The 14,263-nt window shown below is 43.7% G+C and overlaps 1 protein-coding gene across 1 annotated transcript; it reads left to right on the forward strand.

Moving 5' to 3' along the window:
* Positions 1-5,799: 5,799 nt before the first annotated feature.
* On the forward strand, positions 5,800-12,640 carry LOC135394824 (adenosine deaminase-like). The gene is made up of 9 exons (XM_064625837.1): positions 5,800-5,916; positions 6,768-6,795; positions 6,920-6,981; positions 7,498-7,620; positions 8,787-9,049; positions 10,157-10,305; positions 11,094-11,335; positions 12,064-12,190; positions 12,452-12,640. The coding sequence occupies exons 2-9, from the start codon at positions 6,775-6,777 to the stop codon at positions 12,557-12,559; spliced, it is 1,095 nt and encodes a 364-aa protein (XP_064481907.1). The 5' UTR covers positions 5,800-5,916; positions 6,768-6,774; the 3' UTR covers positions 12,560-12,640.
* The last annotated feature ends 1,623 nt before the right edge of the window (positions 12,641-14,263 follow it).

The raw sequence follows: 14,263 nt of genomic DNA on the forward strand, positions 1-14,263 counted from the left end.
GTGACGTGAGAACTGAACAGGGAATCTGCGATCGCTCAAAATATTCAAAATAAACAAGTGTGGAAACATGGCGACGGCGAAAAAGGGGACTACGAACTGTAGGCCTAACCAAGAAAGTAAAAAAGCTTACGATTCCTCGCCGCGTTTGTCTTCCTGGGGTGTGCATGGTCCAGTTCTTTTGCGCTTTACCATCGAATCGTTACCTATAACTAAAGTCCCAGCATCTCCGATGTCAGCGGCGTCACAGCACTCACGATTTTTTCGTCCGTGCAAATGTCAGCCAGATTCGTAGCTCCCGCTTTCACGGATACGTATCTGGTTTTTACGTGGAAACCAAAGGTGCAACACCGAGATATTTGCGCTAGAAACAAACCGAAGTTGTCCACGAACTCGTGCACAAGTCGCAGTCGTTGGTATTGACGGGAAGACCAGCACATTCACGTGTAATTTTGCGCTATCCGATGTGAGAAGCACACCACTTGCACAACGGGATAACAACTTTGGCGTCCTGGTTCAAAAGCGAAACATGGTTCATTCAACGTTGACAGAAACGAACAATTTCGCTCGCAAACGTAATACATGCGTGCTAGGCGAAAAAAATATGTTAAGGCGGGACGTAACGCAGAGGGCAACAACCCGTGAGGAAGCGAACTCGTGAAATTTTGGATGGAGTGCGAAACACAACCATTTCGTTTTGCGATGCCACAGGACTATGACAGGGCGTAGTTTCGACTAAATTTTCTTCAATTGGCATCACCGCAATATGAATTATCTAGCTCGAAAAATAGGAGGAGAGGGATACAGACGATGGGAGAGCATATACTTTAGATGGAGGGTAGCCGAAAAACGCAAGTTGTAAAGTTGACACCCTGAGAGTGTGTGCGAATGCTTTGGTATATGTTGAACGTATTCGTGTGTTTTGTTTTGTGAAAAGATGTCGTGAAATCATGTTTCATAAGCAGTTTTTTACCTGTAAAACGGGTATATTATATTAATGTCCTGCTCCCTTGTGTTTTAGATGCAAATAAATAGAAGTTGCAAAATGCGTGATTGCATTGTATTGTAAACAGTTAAGCACCACAATACAAAAACACATATTCATGTCGGATTGGAGTTATATATATTTAATGCACACTGCATTCCATTTTAAACAACTTATGCACTTCACTTCACCATGCGTCGCAAAAAGTGTTGGATTAACTCTTCGTAGGTAACTCGATCCAGTAGTTCATTTTATTTTTGTAGAAAATAATAGCGACGTGTGCTGCAACTGCGAATGAAATATCTCATATCACCACTGCGGTTTCTCGAGCAGACGATTAATGTTCGAATATTTCATAAACTGCATCATGTTAGGAATGACAAGTTTGAGCAGCGAAGTTTGCGTCGCTGATACAGCAGTCTTGATTGACCAATCTTGGCGATTGCGATAGGCGTGATAATTTAAGTAAAATGTCATGTCCGTTGCTATGCAACTGCTAAAGATTGCAAGAGACCACTCTCCGTTCTTACCCGCAAAAAGTTGTACATTTCACTAATCATTCACGTGCTGGTAAACAGCTGACACGCCAGATTGCGGCATTGCGCCGCATTTTGAACGTCATTCGTACAGCGATTGGTCATTCCTCCTGTTACCACGTGATGCTACTTTTCACCTCCGCCGCAGAGCCTCCGCGTGGCGCTACTCAGAAAAAGTTTCGAAATGCGGCTTATACAACAAACTACGCAGATGGTGGTTATTGCTGTTCGTGAAAGGGCTCGCCGTTGTCGGCCTCACAGAGGTGGGCAACGTCACGATTGACGCCCAGGGAGAATGTGCGTCCTGGGCTGACTTCTAAGGGAACTGTGCAAACTACACAGATAGCTCGCTGTTGCTCTCAAGGTAGAAAGCTGAGCTATGAAAGATGAAAGTCACTGAAAAGGTTAGCCAGCTGTAGGACTCAATTCCAGACTTTAACATAGGGTTCAATGGACCAATCCCAACATGCACTGGCACTTGTCCATAGCGGACCCCCACATCGGGAAAATCCTAGATCCGCACCTGGTTCTTTGCGACAGAAACTGACAGAGAGCTACGTTGCAGCGCTGCTTCTTCGCAGTTATTTCGATATATATAGCTCATTATATTTTCAATGTAAAATGATGTTCAGAATGTCTGCTTTTGTAAATATGATGAGAATACAAATTACATTCAGGTTGATTCACCTAACGTGTTAGAAAATCGAGTGTTAAAAATAATACTTGTCTGAAAATCATGGGATCAACGCTATATATCTTGGCGACTTTGCCATGCCAAAATGCCATGCCAACCTCACGTACTTTCGATTTATTTATTTTTTCTTTGCCAGAAACGGAAAGCGCACGTCGGATTTACACCATCACACTGCAAAATACATTTGGTACCACAATGGTAAAAGCTGACAAAGAAACCGCGAAAACAGTCGTATTGAGGCCCGCAAATTGTCAGCTGCGCTAGCCGTGCTCAGATTTCCGAAAGAAGCGATGCAAGGAGGCCTTGGAAATACCCTTTTCCTTTCCACTGCCTCGCTTCTGCTGATAACGGCTGCGAAGGAAGAGGCATCTTTGACATCTACGCCCTAGTAAAACTTCGGGTGTGTCTTATTATTCACAAGATAATTCACAGCGCACTTACCATATCTGATGTACATATTATGAAATTCTCCTCATCCTATGCATTGAGGAAGGATGATTCTATGCTCTCTCTCTCTTCCTTCTCCTATAGGACATTATTATCTTATATATTCATTTTCTTTCTTTCGATCCAAAGTATGGAATGAGTTACCATTTAATCTTCGCTGCGTTAATCAGTTTCAAACATTCAAACGTCAATTGCTTTCTTATCTGTTACGAGCATCGCCACCGAAGTGATAAAGTGAACATGTAATGTTAGTATGAGTTAGTGCTCCAATTTTGCGCCAATTAATATATAATTCTGTTCGCATAAAAGTTTATGAGAAAGCAAGTTACTGTAACCTGGCATTATTATTACTTGTTCGCTCCCTTAAAACACTAATCGTTATGTGCATAGTTTACCGCAAATCTTGTTGGGACCGCACTAAAACTGCAATAGTTGTATGAATATGAATAAAAGTCTCTCTCTCTCCCTCTCTCTCAAAATTTGAGTCAACGCTTGCTTTCGCTGCGTCTGCAAAATCGAGCTGGGCTGACATATTTGCCTCCCTCGAAACTAAGATTTCCGCAGACTTTTTTTAGCTAGTACAATTTTAGCAGGAAGTGTATTTTGTAATGAAATGGAGTAAATCCGACGTGCGCTTTCAGTTGCCGACAAAAGAGAACAGAATATAACATGGAGTTTTTTTCAACATAAATTTCAGAGTTCGGTCTCTCGCGGTTCAAAATTTATCAAAGTGCTCGAAAAGCCTGGCGAGACCTCTCCCGATATGTACAGCGCTATAGCCCCATAATTTTCAAACAAGTAGTTTTTTAAATACATTTTTTTAAACACGTTAGCTGAACACCCTGTACGTTTTATTAATTATTGAGTCTAGTCAATCGACCGAAGTGTTAAACTTCCATTGAAGCTTTCCTATAGTTCAGGTACATTTGAGTAGTATATCGGCGAAGAAACGCCCGTAAGTCACTTAGTCTTTACGCATCAATGCTTCCAGTCGGCTCAGAACGTCTGAAACACATGCAACTGCTCAGCAATCTGCCGTAATATATCTTGTCTCCACACATGCTACGCCTTTGGAGTGCGCCTTCACAGTCAAGCAATATTTCAGCTAACCAGTAACAATTCAGACTTTCAATACTGCTTTAATGCGAATGAGTAGAACAAACTCCATCCGGATTTCAAACCGTGTATACTCTTGTTGAACTTTAGAAGGAAGCAGAATATGGAAGCAGAGATTCACGTTCTTTTTTTTTTTCTTTTTTTGAAGCATCACGTGGTAACAGAAGAGATGCAGAAGTATGATGGATTATATTATCTGGCGGAAAGGCGTGCGTGACCTCTCTGTGTCCACACTCTTGACTTTACTGAACTTTACTTTAAAACTGAACTTTACCGCATAGCACGCTCTGCGCCAGCCATTGTCACGAATGGCATGGTTAATGTTTCTGATTCGAAGAGAGAGAGAAGAGGGCGTACGCCTTTTTGTGTCAATTTGGAGACACAAAAAGGCGTACGCCTCCCTCTCTCTTCGAATCAGAAGCGATAACCCTATCAATCGTGACAACGGTTGGCGTACAACGTGCTGTGCGGTGAAGTTCTGCTTTTAGAGTGTGCAGCCATCCTATCTGCGGCGCAGTAATATTTTGAGAGCTGACGGACTAGATTTCTATTCCTTCTTATGTTGAACACGCCTATAGATTGTAATGACCTACAATGCCGACAACGAATACGCTATACGCAGAGGAGAGGGTAAAGTTCGGGGAAACCACGTGACCAAGTATCTGTCCAGTCACAAGGCAGCAGTACGGGGGTACTCGTAGACACGGATGGGTCCACAGAAGAAACCAAATGCGCCGCAACCTTGAAATGTTACCTCCGTATTTGGGAGAGGGACCAATGAGGTCGCTCCACGGGCAATAGGGGAGAGAAGAAAACTGGGAAGCTGCGCAGACAGACTGTGTGGACCCTTGCATAGCGTATTACACATGATAAACGAATGTCCGCGGAAGACAGGAACAGACGCGTCCATGTCCGTGAGTGTCCGCCCCGTGTGTTCGTTATTATGCTACCGTTCAACCAACCCGCTCCACACGAAACACAAAAGTAATATGCAGGCGAGCTGGTGTGTATACATGACGTTGGCAAGATGTTCCTGAGCTTAGGGGGAAGACGAATGCGAAGAACGAACAGCACAAGAGAAGGCTCTTTATGTTCTTGCACAAATTATAGAGTTCGAAAAGCGAAGCGGGGATTGTGTAAATCAAGGAATACAGTATCCTCGTGGGAACAGATATCTACGGATTGATGGTTGGAGAGGCAACTACTATAGCCTTTTATGGCCGTTATCTCGTGGTAAGATAGGAAGAAGCTAAAAGTCATGCAGAAGTCCTCCCGTTCCGGTTCTTCAGATATCACTGGATCGTGCACTTGCACGAACGTTGAGGAGATTTCTCAGTGGTGTCCTCAACAGCTTCGGTAGTGCTATGGGCACGCGCTACAGTCTTCAACGGTGCACGTGCATAGAGCACCATTAAAGCTACTGAGGACGCCACTGAGGAATTTCTTCAGCGTTCGTTCAAACGCGCCAACGCTGACTGTAGTAAAAAAAAAAAAAAAAAGTAAGCTTACAGTTCCCGGTCAAGGTAACTTCTCTAGCTATCCCCAGCTAACAGAGGAATTGTCATCCTAAATATTAGCAGCATGTGACACGTGCATTAATCCTCTCCATCTAATCAGAAAAAGACTTCTTTTCAATGGGGTTGATATACGCTAGATCGAAATATCATATTGCACCGGGTGCGAAATATCTGTATAGCACGCTACAGGTGTGGTGCCTTATACCCAAGCAATAGATCAGGGAGAAAGGTTAGTGTTTGAGGATCTATACAGTGAAAGGTCTCGTTGGGAGCTTTTCCACATTGCGTATAGAGTAACACGTCACTCTTGTTTGTGCGATTGTGTAGGAGTTCTGAATTACGCGCCTTCAGCTCAGCACGTGCCAAATAGATGACTCTATAGAGTACAAAGCTAAAAAAAAAACACACGCACGAATCGGACGATCCCAAAATATCTTGACTCGATGCACACTACACTGTGAGATGGAGCATTTTGAGCACAACGAAACAGTATTTCAATCGCCACTGAGTAAGAACTCAAAGCCTCGTCTCAGCTTAAAAGCAGCTGGTTGAAACGGTGTCCGGATACATTGCATTCAGCATTGGACGAAAGAAGTGCTGTGCGTAAAGCATATCATCGTGCAGGTGAGTTGAAAAAAAATATGTAGGTATATATACACATATAGGACTCTTTTTAGTGGTGCTAGCGCAGCAGATCCTCATGACGACCATCATCCCGAATGACACCGCCCTCTCTCTTTATTCGTTGTAGACGGGATGCATGCGCCCTTTTGTGACACTTATGCAGGTGTGGTTATTGTCACAAAAAGGTGTAAGCTAAGCGCTTTCTACAAATAAGTAGTGTTAAAATACAAAAGGGCATTGAAACTACTGCTTATTGAAACATTGTTTAAAAACACTGTTTAGAACACTGTTTAAAAACATTATTTAAAACACTGTTTAAAAACATTGTTTAAAAACCATTGCTTAAAGAATTGTTTAAAACACTGTTTGAAACACTGAAAAACATGGAAGCTGCCTCTTGTGGCTCTCGTGAACGCACCGGTATATAGGTATAGATGTCCCCTCCTCGTTATTTTTGTACCCGATGAAATGCAGGACACCGCTCGAAAGCTTAATAATGCTTAATGAAAGCGATAATAAACAGTATTATCAATGTTTCTATCTTTTCATCACTTGTGTTGACCGTACTTGACTCACTTTCGGAATCCCCCGTGTGTACCAGTATGTTAAATTAGAACATATCGTGGACGATAAGACTCGGAAGCCAACACAGGCTATCGACTATAGCTAGGAACGGAAAGAAGAGGCAGTTGCTCACACAATGTCCATCTGTGAAGAAGAAGTCTCGGAGAAGCAGACATTCAGTGTATATTCAGCGTTATGCCGTGACAGTGACAAACACTTGATGTCCCGATGACCGGTGCCTATATTGCTGATTGACCTGCAAGCATCTATCCTCCCTTCTTTTCCAGACTCATCATGGAACTGCCAAAGTACAAGGTGAAACTTTTAAGTATAGCCGCATTGGGTCGATGTGAAGGGATCGATACCATAACAATCAAAACTCAACGCCCTCGTGAACTCACTGCCTGACTCATGTTGTGTACTGGATCTTGTATTTTAGATACAGCTCCACACTCACCTGGAAACGCACGCCAGGATTTCAACCGTGTGGGAGCTAGAAAGGTAATTAAAAATTGGCTGCACGTTCGGATCTCGGTGACAAACACGCTTAAATGCTGTGGCTTATAGGGCAGTAGAGTTATAGGTACTTTTTTGCGATACTCTTTTGTAAATGCTATTAAATTTTCACTCAAAGCCTTTAATGTTTCGTAAAGCACTACTCGTACTACTATTTTGTAGTACTTTCTTTCTTATACTGTTACTGTGGTGATTACACAATTTCAGCTCACCGCGAGCACAGACTGGCGATCACGTGGTATAGTGGCGGTGCCACGTGGTCCTAGAAAGTCACAGAGGCCAATACGGAAGAGGCAAATACCCTTTTAAGCCAATTGAAGCCAGTACGGAGATGGCGCCTTTTAAGCTATCGCTTTAATGCGAGTGATTCTCAACAATAGTCTATTTACAAAAACGTCATGTATAATATTATGTATTATGTGTGTGTATAATATACGTAATATATGTGTGACTCGGTTTACTGCTTTGTACTCTGATTACATATACATCTTGCTTTGGAAGCAAAAAGAAGTTGGGCCTCGGATACACCAGTGCCGAAGACTTCAAACGCAAAGTACGGCCCGAGAAAGCATCTACACTCCGCAACTATCTCAAGGAGATCGTCCATTATTACAGACTCTTCGTGTGAGTTTCTTTTCATCCATAGAAAGACGGACGGCAACGTCCAGAGGACGAATATCATAAATGACTCTGTCCCTTTCTCCATGCCCACTGCTCCATCTTTCCTCAAACCCCGAGAAACTATACTGCTAGTTTAAGTGACACGAAAGTGCCCAAAATTTATCCTCTAAGAATGGAAGATGTCGTTACCTTGACATCAACACAAAAGTAACGGGACTCATCCATTTACGTCTTTCGCTATTTGTGAGCGAAAGAAAACGCAATATACGATTTCCCTTTTTCTCACTTTCTCCAAAATTCTTCGTGTTCAAAAATCATCAAGAACATCCATCAGTCGAGTTTTCAATTCAGCAATTGCTGGCGAGGGAGCACTATACCCAGGAACGGGCCACAGAAACCCTCTGTGTGATCAGTCTAGGGCCCGGAAATTTAGGCGCTGAAAATGATAGAAATAGGCAGACATTTAGGCGCTCAGAAACACCGAAATAGGCAATAAAATGAAAAAAGAAGGAAAATCGGCACGTTAATCTGGCACGCTCTTTGGCTTTGTATGTGTTTCAAAATGCTCCGTGTAGGAAAACGTGCTCATTTCAAGGGTACGGTAACAGCATAGATACTGCACAAATATACGAAGTTGGGGTCGTTGGTATATCTTGACATATTGTTGAATGCAGCATCTGAATACCGAAGCCGCCTATAGAACGAAGCTATACAGAATAATACTTTTAGTTTTCCGCCCTCGATGATCTTGAAAGGACAAGCAAGGTCAAATCTTTTGATCAGATATACATTAACCCCTTCTAGCAAAACAAGAAAGGAAACCTGAAGGAAACCAAACGCAAAATCCAGCACTCAGCATAAGACTGAAGGGTGCACTCCCACTTTCATCCCTACAAAGGCCGTTAATGCCTCTAAGAATGCTAAAAAACGGCTACCATTTAATAGGGTCGATAAAAAGGTAGGCATCCTCGAAAATGTCGAAATTAGGCATTTATAGGCATTTATAGGCAAATTTCGGGGCCCTAGTGATTACATTCTGATCGCGATTCAAGTTCGTATAAAGTATTCGCGGTCTCTAGGTTGTGGTATTGTTATTGATTCGATCACTTGATTGACACGTGGGTGAAGTGTCGTCGACGGAATAAATTGCGATTTCTTCGCCTCCGCAGAGGGGATCGTGATGCCGTGGTTCGTTTGGCGTACGAAGCCGGAGTGGACCAGGCCAACCAAGGCATTCTCTACACCGAGATGCGGATATGTCCTTACACGGCGGCTACGGATTTTACCCACTTGAAAGGCTACACCGGGGCTCCGTCGACGCTCAAGACTCCCGAGGACGTCATCGAGGCCATACTGGAGGGCTTCAAGAAAGCGGAAGCTGAGCATGACATCCAATTGCGTCTCGTCCTCGGCATGTTTAGGGACAAGCCCGGTAATTTCTGTTGCCAAACATATACCGTTCGTAGAAGAGAAGCAAGCCGTACAATCTTGTGTTTTAAGGGACCGGTAAAATCCGTTTTTTTTACCCCGATTTGCATAATCCTTACTCGCGGTACAACGCGAGAACACCCGAAAAGAAACTTGCCAAAACGCAAATTCAGCCACCAATACGGGCATTCGAAAACGCTAAACACTGCGCATTCAGTACAGCGCATTTACCCTATTTTTGCCCCGAGGCAAAGTAGTAGTAGTAGTCGTAGTAGTAATTAACTGCTAAAAAAAGGGAAGGGGGAAGACTTGGAGCAGGGTAGCTGCCTGAAGCTCCACCTCATTTGGGTGGTTTTGAGGTTTATGATATGTGGCTGCTATGACCACACAGTGCCTTGAGTGCCTTCCTGTCTTTTTCCCTTGTAGGCCATCTTCCCATTACTTTGCAGTAAGCGAATGGTCTTTTGTCCCGTGTTTGAAGTGCCTGGGACAGCCTTTTCCTTGCGACTTCTTGTTCTGGGCACTGTATAAGTACGTGCGACGTGTCCTGGGGAACTTTGCAGACGTCGCACAGTCTTGAGGCCACAAAAGGCCGAGGCTGAGTTAAAGAAAACACAGCCCAAGAGTCGAACTGTGCGTAATGGGCCATGTTGTTCTCGTCCCACAGCACGTGTCCGCCGTCCAATGGCACACTCTTAAAAATGAACTTCACCGCATAGCACGCTCCTAGCCAACCATTATCTCGAATGATATCGTTATCTGCCCTGATTTGTTGAAATCACGGGGCGTACGCCTTTTCTGTGACAATTATGAACAGCATAAGTGTCACAGAAAAGGCGTATGCCTCCCGTTTTCAACAAATCAGGGCAGATAACGATATCATTAGAAATTATGGTTGGCTATGAGCGCGCTATGCGGTGAAGTTCATTTTTAAGAGTGAATGGCATGTTTTTTGTAGTAATTGTTCTGTAAAGCGTGCTTCACCACACAATAACCCTTTTTGAGGAGAAGCCCACTTTCATCGCGTTCCACGTATACTGTCTCAACAAGACTACTCATTGTTTTCCGTTTGCACGATTAAGATGTCATTTTTTCATCTTTCGCATTCGAGAGTGGTCACGAGACCTTCTGGATCTGGTGGAAAAGTACAAGGACAGGGGAGTCGTTGGCATCGACGTCACAGGTGTAATTGGAAATGAGAAAATGAGCGAGGAGTACGGGGAAGAGATTCTCGGCCCGGACACTATTGCTACGTTTCAGGTAACGAATACTCGCACGCTATAGTACACAGGTGTTCTTGGTACACGGACAAGGCCAGTGACCTGACCTTTATCTGTTTCGGCAGCCATTTTGGTAACGAATGATATCTGTGTGCGAGGGCAACGAGAACTCAGTATATGGTTTGCGCGTTTCGTTGACATATTCTTATTGTAATCTTGGGATGAGGTGAACAAAAGAAATGCCCTGCAAGTTGGCGTATACAATATTTTGTGAAACACATTGCCCGTATATGAGAAGTGCACTGTAACTAAAGTAACTTTACAAGTGTAAGAAGACGTAGAACATGTTGGTTAGCCTGAAACATGCCGAAGCAACGTAACAGACGTGGACCCTGTTCATGTCCATCTTCGTACGTTTCACTTTGCTTCGACACGTTTCATGTCAACCAACATGCCATTAGAACCATTAGCCGCCTAACGGGACTAAGTACACGGGAGGTTTTTTCGCGAAGTTTCGTCACAGTTTGAAGTGCTGGGGAGTAAATTTTGAGTGATAGATGAGTAAAATCAAGAAGTAACTGCAATCTAGGAGACTAGAAGCCTTAATTGTTCCCAACTCCATTCTTCTCAGAGTGGCGGAAGTATGCAATTCACTTCTCAGAGAGCTTGAAGTGGATCGAATACGCCGTGTTTTACTTTTCTTTTTCCTTCGATAAGTTATATAAGACCTTGAGGGAGAAAGCGTTGATTGTTTGACTTGAATGAACTTGACAGGCATTTCGTTTTCAACTTTGACGGCGCGTGTTTTAAAAGTGATCCTACCCACAGAAAGCCGCAGTACGGGGCATCCGGCGTATCGCGCATGCTGGCGAGGCTGGTCCTCCGGGGAATATCAAACGCGCCATCGAGGTCCTCAAGGCAGAACGGATCGGCCACGGTTACTCAGCAATAGCTGAAGGCGGTGAAGCCTACAAGTTGGCACTGGAGAGGGGGATCCACTTCGAGCAGAACATTACCAGCAGCTACCTGACCGGAGGTGTTAAGGAGGGCCAAGTGCATCCAATCCTAAGGTGAATACCTCACACGTGTAGGCAATAGACCTCCCCCTGTTTGTAAAAAAAAAAAAAATATGACGTCACAGTGTTCGACAGCGCCACCAATTTGGTAGATCTGAACTACGCTCGAAGCTAGGGGGCGAACAGGGTCACGCCCGAAAGCCACGGTCTTGAGGGGATTACGATGGTCTCTGAAAGGGACGTGACCTTCGGTTCTACTTTTCTTTCAATAGGAGGCAGCGAACAAGTGTTCATTCGTGGAACTCAGCCTCCCCTTCCGATTTGTTTCGGTTTCAGTCTGTCTACCAACGTCATGATGACGTTTCTCGGGTAGAAGTCTATTGTTCCAAGCTGCGTACTTCTGCGTAAATCGTTGCTGCGGCTAGGCTATTTGACGCTGCGAGACCCTCTCCAAGTCAAAGTGCAGTTAAGCTGCACACGAAATTTGTTGAAGGAAAAGAACGCAGCCAAACGGTAAACGCTTTACGTGGAAACTATAAACTTATTTTGTATAACAAATAGCTTCATGTCAGTTCCGAAATGTGCCTTATTCTGCAAATAGCAGAAATAGTTGCGCATTCTACACGTATAACGTCACAACAATAAAGAAAGTTCAGCTTCAGTGTTGCACTTGTTTTGTACACCTCCATCGTCTGCAGGCAAAACTGGAGCTGGTGCTTTGACCCCCACTTTAATAATTTATTTCGGTTCTTCTTCGTTAATGTTGTGCTGTACCTCCTCAGACTGATCCGAGACAAAGCCAGCTTCTCCATCAACTACGACGGTCCCACAATCACCCAAGTCACCATGGATCACGAATACCAGCTTCTGCTATCAATGGGAGCAAACGTCTGCGACATCATCGACTCTGTGAGTGCACACTGTGTTTGCTTGCGGATAGTGATTGCGTAAAATACGAGTAGCGTAGCCATCAATTACACGTTCGTGGGTAATCACGGACACCCCCTTTCTTACTCCACAATGTAAAAGCCTGAATCTGGTCAGACAGAGGGACGACACACAACACACGATTCAGGAGTTCATCATATGGAGCTCATCCACAAGCTAACCTGCATCTACGCCATTTTGTCACCTTTCTTACATTCTGTAATTTGTGTCTGATTGTTTCAGAACTTGTCGGCGATCAAAGCGTGCTTCCTGCCGGAGAAAGAGAAAGAAGCACTCATGAAGAAATACAAGAAGCTGAACGGACTCGAAAATTACGAACCAAGAAAGTGAACAAAGCCCAAACGCTGCCCGTCGAAACCGGAATGTCCAAGTGTATACCCAGTGTCGAGTAAACTTGTTCTGTGTCATGCATTTTTCTGCATTACGAGTCTGGTAATGTGTGCAACGGTTCGGAATATGGATACTTTAGTACTTGCATACGACCTTTGTAGTACTACAGGGAGTACGGCAAAAAATATATATATATATATATGTGGCAGCTTATATAAGGATAAGGATAAGCTTATAAAGATATATAAGGATGAAAGTTCCGGAGAAGAAACTTACGGCATACCAAACCAACACGTACTGAGAGATAATACAATTCGATACTTCAGACGATAATTCGATAGTTCAGCTCTCTTATTGGTTAAACACCAGCCAAGGTCGTGCTGAAGACTGGGAGGTGACGGGTTCGAATCCTACCACCCGCTGTGCTGTCTGAGGTTTTCCCTGGGTTTTACGAAGACTTTCCAGACGAATGTCAGCGCAGTTCCCTCTGAAGTCGGCCCAGGACACATACTAACCCCCGTATCTCCCACTCCTTCCTGCTGTCCTCTCTCCACCTGTCCACATCTGTACGCCGCTCATAGCCACAGTTGCTTCGCGTCGCTAAACGGAATAAAAAAAAAAACAAGTTGAAACGTCTTCCACACCAGCACCAGTGAGGATGCATGCGGGTATCTGCATGTACGTACATCAGATTTTTTTCACAACTTCAGAAATGCTGAAAAACAATATCTTTTGAAATTCAGAGATATTTTTTCAATGTTTGCACTATTCGCTGTTGTTGCTATTGCAAATTAGACGTCCAGAACAGTATACATTAGTTGCTATGGTATATAAAACCAAGGTTGTATGTATGCTGTGAACAGACCCTTAAACTAATTAATTACAAATTCCACTTCCAGTCTTACGAGTAACCCAAATATTGCAATTAATTATACTTCCAGGTTTACTTTCCATACATTCTAAAAACAGATGGTGGCTGGTGGTGTTGCTTCTGAAAGAGCTCGCCACTGTCGGCCTCACACAGGTGGGCAACGTCGCGACTAACGCGCTGAGGGAATGCGCGCCCTGGGCCGACTTCTAAGGGAACTTCACCGCATAGTACGCTGTGCGCCAACCATTGCAACGATCAGAAATAATCAATCTTCAGGGACACCTGCCCTCTTCAAGCAGTATGGCCCGAACTTTACCCTCACTGGATAACCGTGTGAAAAAAAAAAAAAAAAAAAAGATCGTTATTTTTATTCTGCAATACAGTATTGCAAGACTTACTCGGAGGTTGCTTTTCTTTTGTGTTTGGCCGTTATACATTTGGAATATTTTTGTACTTGAAGTTTATCAATTATTGCATTTGGATTATTGTTGCATTTGGTGTTTATTATTGTTATTCATTTTTCTGATACATAGTTTGTAAGATTTTTCTACGTTTTTCTCGAAGTGTCATTAGATGGCTGTGCCTACACTCCCCTACACTAATGCTCCGGCGCTGTAGGGTACTTATGTAAATAAATAAAGCAGTACTTGTGCTGCTTTTCGGTCGCCTCAGTATTGGTATGTATGTAGCATAATAACGTCAAAACCGAATTGAAGTGAATTCAAATGCCGCACGTCAAGTGTAGACTCATTCATGTGCCTTATACAGCGTGGGCTAAGAGTGGAATCATAACTTACATGCGCGTTCAACAGAGTTCGCTATCAATGGCTCGG

The sequence above is a fragment of the Ornithodoros turicata genome, chromosome 5, assembly GCF_037126465.1.
Source record: "Ornithodoros turicata isolate Travis chromosome 5, ASM3712646v1, whole genome shotgun sequence".
In the NCBI taxonomy this organism is placed as follows: Eukaryota; Metazoa; Arthropoda; class Arachnida; order Ixodida; family Argasidae; genus Ornithodoros; species Ornithodoros turicata.